The sequence below is a fragment of the Borostomias antarcticus genome, assembly GCF_949987555.1.
Source record: "Borostomias antarcticus genome assembly, chromosome: 3".
In the NCBI taxonomy this organism is placed as follows: domain Eukaryota; kingdom Metazoa; phylum Chordata; class Actinopteri; order Stomiiformes; family Stomiidae; genus Borostomias; species Borostomias antarcticus.
This window is the reverse complement of record NC_140236.1, coordinates 7,587,423-7,593,615: the sequence shown is the minus strand read 5'-3', so window position 1 is coordinate 7,593,615 and position 6,193 is coordinate 7,587,423. Positions and strand designations below refer to the sequence as shown.

The window sequence follows — 6,193 nt, the reverse complement described above, 5'->3', positions numbered from 1 at the left end:
CCACTTACATATTCAACAACTGCTCATGCTGATCTAACAGGTGTCGATGCATCACTCTTCAGTATCGCTTCTTCCGGCAACTTGCCCACACTGACATCATACCCAGGTACTCTGATTTGCATTCACACATGACCACCTATCATAAACACCACTATCAGTTACACCACCAAAAAGGTTATTCTTCAATGGTGCAAGTGAGCAATATTTATACTGAGGAGTGAGTTTAACCATTTCAGCTCGGTTACACCAACAAAATGCATTCATAGGCACCCTTTCTAGTTTTAGATTGTTTTACTGGCAGTCGAGCATTGCCTGGGTGGGTGCTACACATTGGTATGGGGTTCATAATTGGACAGGGCCTTCAAAGGGCCCTGAAGAAGACATATACTTTGTATAATTTCATTAGATAACATGTATTTATTTTGTTTGCATAAAAGCTTTTCATGCATAATATTCAACATATGTATTTTCTTATTTTCATGTAAAATGAGTACATATTTCATAAAACATATTATTAATATGAGGTTGATGAAGAAATATCAGGCTTCAAATCATCAGTTCAATTCAGAATCTTCTTTTGAAGAGACATGTATGAATTGTGGTTAGACATTATGTGAATATATATTTACATTAATCAACAATATATATCCACATAATGTCTATATATATCCACATAATGTCTAACCACCATTAACATACATGTCTCTTCAAAAGAAGGTTCTGAATAGTTAACTGTTATTCAGATATATATTGGTTGTTCTTGTATATATATTGGTTCTTGCATTTTCACTTCAGTGCTGGTTAAGCTATTAGGTTTCTTTGTTTAGAAAGGAGATGCACTTACAGTATTTACTCTTTACCTACGTTGAATGCACATACTGTAAGTGGTTTTGGATAAAAGTGTCTGCTAATTGACTGTAATATAACATACTGTAATATTATATCTATCTATCTATCTATCTATCTATCTATCTATCTATTTATAGCTGTTGTTTGGCAAATCCCTATACATCTGTTTTCCACTTTCAAAGTGTTCAATTTTGTATGCATTTTTTCATGTTACGAAATAAACTTTTTTTTCTATCCAAAACCAAGGGCTTTTGATGACTGGTCTATTCACCAAATCAACAACTCATGACTGAGATCCAGAATGAATGCTCCCATGTGTTTGTGGGTGTGTGATCTCCGTGTCCAGTCCGCAAGTGTTCAGAAACTCTAAGCAAGGTTAGCGTGTGTGTGTGTGTGTGTGTATAATTCATCTGTGTTTAATAAAAACAAAAGCATACTTTTCTGACAGGCACTATCTACTGTAAGATCTCTGCCAGTTTCTCCTCATAATAGACATAGTTCTCTTGACAGTCTGCCCAGGGAGCAAAGACCTCCTCCTCCTTCTCCACATAAGTCCCCCACACATGCAGGAAATCCGTTGGCTTCATCATCCTCAGCTTACAGCCCGCTCCTGCGAGGCCTTTTAGCCCCTCCCCTATCTCTGGCTCCTCCCACATGAAGAGGCGGGAGCAGAGGATGGTGAGGCGAAGCGTTTTCCGCTGGCGGAGGATGTCAGCAAGTTTGGCAGCGCACGCCGCACAGGGACTGGATGAAACGTACCATGTGACCTCATAACATTGGGAGGAGTCGTAGTGAGGCAGCACCTGTGAGGAGAGGAGGCAACTGTGAGCGTGTATGTGGATGTCTGTGTATACTAGTGCATTACCCCCCCCCTCCCCCGCCCCAAATGAAAGCTGGGACTACCCTTTACAATGTGCCAAAACAAGCGTTTTCCCTCCAGCTTTCTGATCTAAAAAACTTTACATCTGACACATGCATGTGCTTGAGTCCTGAGCAATACACCGGCCACATACAATGCCTCGTTCTCAATGCATACAATGCCTGGTAGTGGAGCAAATACAGATAGCCTACAAACAGACAGATTTCTATCATTAGTGTATATAGGCTATATATATACATACACTAATGACAGTGTATATATGTGTCATATTGGTAAATGGTAAATGGACTGCACTTATAAAGTGCTTTTATCCAAAGCACTTTACAATGGCCTCTCATTCACCCATTCACACACACATTCACACACCAATGGCGGCAGCTGCCATGCAAGGTGCCAGCCGTGTCATTGAGAGCAATTTGGGGTGCAGTGTCTTGCCCAAGGACACTTTGACATGTGGACATGAGGAGCCGGGATTTGAACCACCAACCCTGCGATCATTGGTTGACCCGCTCGTCCTCCTGAACCACAGTGTGTCATTAGTGTATGTGTATATATATATGTTCACAGTACACATATATGTTTTGCATGAGTGTGGGTTACCTGTTGAAAGAAGGCATCCTCTGCATGTGCTAGGGAGTGCTCATCCTCCATGACGCCCTGCAGAGGTTCCATACTGCCCCCCGGTGTCTCCACCCGGAAACACAGGAAGGTCTTGTTCCGCCCAGATGAGTACTCCACATTCCTGAACTGGAACTTAAAGTAGAAGGGGTTCATTTGTTCCCTATGAGAGCAAGAGAGTGAGAGAGAGAGTGAGAAAGAGAGGGGTGGAGTGAGAGAGTGAGAGAGAGAGGGAGATTGAGAGAGAGAGAGAGAGAGAGAGAGAGAGAGAGGGGGGAGGGTAGAGAGAGAGGGGACGAGAGAGGAATCTCTGGATCAATGCCAGTTCCTGGTCTTCTTCCTATCCTTCGCATGTCCACTTGGCCCTTTAAATACAGTCAATGCAGTACTGTCTGGTATCTGACTACTATTTACAAATACTGATCAGTAATCGGGAAGCCTACTGTACCAGATACATCTTTTGAAATGTTCATGAGACTGCAGCACACAGAAGCCACTGAGCCTTCCACCATTGTAAATATAGAGTGTGACAATAGAGACTAGTACTGTGTTCCCAGCCCTCCCTGTGTGCAAACAGCCCCGTCAGTCACTCAACACTGCAGACTACACTGCAGGCCGGCCAAAATAATTCCTATCATGTCAGGATGAGCGACACCAGACCCGTCGCTAGTGCTCAGTCTTAAGGGGGGCATCCTGTATGAACTGCATGAAGGGGCACAAATATGATTACATATTTTTGATAATACGATATCCTATTTGTGCAGTGCTGATGGATACTAATTTTCAAACTATGGGTGCCAATGGGGGGGCACTAGCACTTTTGGGGGTGGACCAGGCCCCCTAAGGCCCGCCCATAACGACGGCCATGAGTCACACTTTAAGAGAGGGGAAAACATCCAAGGACTTTTTAAATGCATCCTTCCATCCTCCTTCTCTACCTCCGTCCCTCCCTCACTCCTTCACTCCACCCTTCCTCAAGTTAATCACATACAGTGCCTGTAAGTGGATAGCTGAGAATATGTCCCCCAGTTCCCCCTAATAACTATAAGGAAAGATGTAGGCCATGAGGCAGGCCTGTGAGGCACTACCCTGACAAGGACTGCACCGTAGTGTTAGGGAATCGTAAAGCTTATCGCCCCCCAGGGATAGAAAATTCTGTACTCCAAATAATGTGTGGGAGAGCTACTTGTGTTGGTTTTGTGTTGCTGTGCAACAGTGATAATTTATAGAAATTAAATAATATAAAAACGGCATTTTCTTGGCAGAGTTCATTATAATCGCTTTAAAGCACTATAATAATCATTCTTTATCCCAAAATGTTTTTTCTGATGATGTGTAATCATTGTATAAAAGCAATAACTCACTCGGGGGGGTATGGTACCATGAATAAACATCCATTAATTGTTTATTTCTTGTTATTTTTTCTTCAGTGTTTAGAAAGAGACTCATTTGTAGGGTGGCAGAGGTTTCAGCTGGGGGGGGGGGGGGGGGGGGGGTTGCAGTGGTTATCTCCCCCATACAAATAGAGTGGCAACTGGGGTGGCAAGGCCTTTTTCAGGGGTGGCACATGCCCCCTAGAAATGCCACTGATACAGTGACTCATCTCTAGACACACCCAAACAAAAATAGCAGGTGCGTGTCATTAGTATCAGTCCTCAGATCCAAGATAAGCTTGAGTAGAGCAGAATACCAAGATGAACTACGCACAGCCAGTAAGGAGATGTATGACAAACATACTGTACAACCTTTACATGTATGCATGTGACATCCAAACAGATTCACACACGCAAGGTGTGTGTGGGGTGTGTGTACATGTTGTGTGTATCTATGTTGTGTACTGTGTATTCTCCATCCCTTCAGTCTGTGGTGTGTGTGCGGGCGTTCGATCTTGACCCACCCTGTGACGATTTCAAACGGTGGAAGCTCTATAGGCTGAAATGCTCCGTTCTCTTCCACTCCTTCCATTTTCTCCTCCGCTCCTTCTGTTTTTCCTCCTCCTCCCTCCTTCTTCTCATCCTCTGTTTGGGGTTTTTCTTGGACCTTATCTGGCTCCTTTACAACTTTGTCAGGCTTCTTCACAGCTTTATCATTAGCTTTCTCCTTCTCTTTATCCGTTTTGTTCTCCGATTTCTTCTCCTTCTTCTTCAGGCTGATACGACCAGGGTTTCTGTCGGCCATGGCCAGGTGTGTGTGTGTGAGTCAAAGTGCCAGAGAGAAATTGTGGATCAGAGGAGAGGTCCTCCGTGTGTGTGCTCCTACTGAAATAGGCACTAGTGTGGTGGTCAGAATGTGTGTGTGTGTGTGTGTGTGTGTGTGTGAGAGAGGTAGGTGACTCATTAGCTCACTCCCCCTTTTCCATGCCATTCTATTATAAGGCCAAGGGACCGTGCTTAGAGTGGCTCGGGCTCAATGAACATATACTGAACTCTATAGGTTTTTGGGGGGTGAGGGAAGGCTGTGCCATATACATCAGCAGGAGTTGAGACAGGCTGTCATACTGACAGAAAGTTTAAATGATCTCAAGTGTTCAGTTTGTTGAACAAATCACACAAATTGGGCCTTCTTCCTTGTCAGGTTTGTCAGCAAGCTAACAACAGGCAGGTTATTAATAACACTCCTCTGGCAGTGTGTGTGCAGAATGCCTAGGGCTCTGTAGATAGACAGACACAGCACCGCAACTGTCCTGCCAGCTCTACACCCTCCTGCTGCCTCTGGGCCTTACTGCACCAAGGCCAGCTAAAGGGCAACCAAACAGCTGTCTGGAGGAAGAGATTTCTCTCTCTCTCTCTCTCTCACACACACACACACACACACACACACACACACACACACACACACACACACACACACACAGTCATGAACCATAACCCTTTTCTGTGCATGGGCAATTAGCTTAAGTACATTATGGCAGCACGATATAGAATGTACTGTACATTATATATAGAGTATGCATGCATGCACACATACGTGGAATATGTTGAAATGTGGATGAGGTGGATAAAGAATCAATCTGTCAATTCATCTTATGTCAACACAGGTCCGTCTGCTGGGCCAAGGGTCTGGGAGGGGGAGGGAATGAGATTGCGTTGGCGAGGGTGAAATGGATTTCTGCACTGCAGATGTAATAACTTGAGGCATGAGTAGGAGGGAATGGGGGAGGGGAAGCAATGCAATTACAATTTCCTCTGCCCCCCCCCCCTCTCTCTCTCTCTGTCAAGTAATTCATTTCAGAAGCAATTACCAGACATGCCGTAGCCAGCCCCACCAGTCTAACTGAAATGGATGAGCTGTCACAGAGTGGGGGTGGTGCTCAAAGCAAACACACATAAACATACACACACACACAGGGCAACACATACCAAGGCCAAATAAATCATACATGAAGTGTGTGCACGTGCACACATGCACAAACGCACACACACATCTGTGCACAAACGCGCACATCTGTGCACAAATGCGCACATCAGTGCATGAAATCATGACCAGTCACATGAGGCATGCAACTCCCATGCACATGGATCCGTGTGATCACTGATGATAATGGAGATCAGGCAAATTAGGTTATCTCTTGAAGTGGTTTTTCACCCCATAGAGAGGCAGAGGTAGACCGAGAAAGAGAGACAGAACGAGAGAGAGGGAGGAAGAAAGGGGCGGGGCTTGGGTACCGCCTCATGGCCATGGGTGAAAATAGAATCTGCCTTGTGACTGCTTTGAGGAGACCCATTCGCTGTGAATCCCTGACTGACAGGATATGATTGGAGAGTGTGGGTCCAAGGATGCAGCTAACAGCAGTACACCTGTTCCTTTGTGCTGGGCTAGGGATGCTTCATTCTGTGGTCTGTTCAC

General features: G+C 44.8%; 1 protein-coding gene across 1 annotated transcript; it reads right to left on the bottom strand.

The window, feature by feature from the left end:
* Window positions 1–1,304: 1,304 nt before the first annotated feature.
* apobec2b (apolipoprotein B mRNA editing enzyme, catalytic polypeptide-like 2b) lies at window positions 1,305–4,525 on the bottom strand (the record flags this gene model as incomplete). Its single annotated transcript, XM_084436310.1, has 3 exons — window positions 1,305–1,652; window positions 2,330–2,510; window positions 4,245–4,525. The coding sequence occupies 3 exons, from the start codon at window positions 4,523–4,525 to the stop codon at window positions 1,305–1,307; spliced, it is 810 nt and encodes a 269-aa protein (XP_084292436.1).
* Window positions 4,526–6,193: the final 1,668 nt, after the last annotated feature.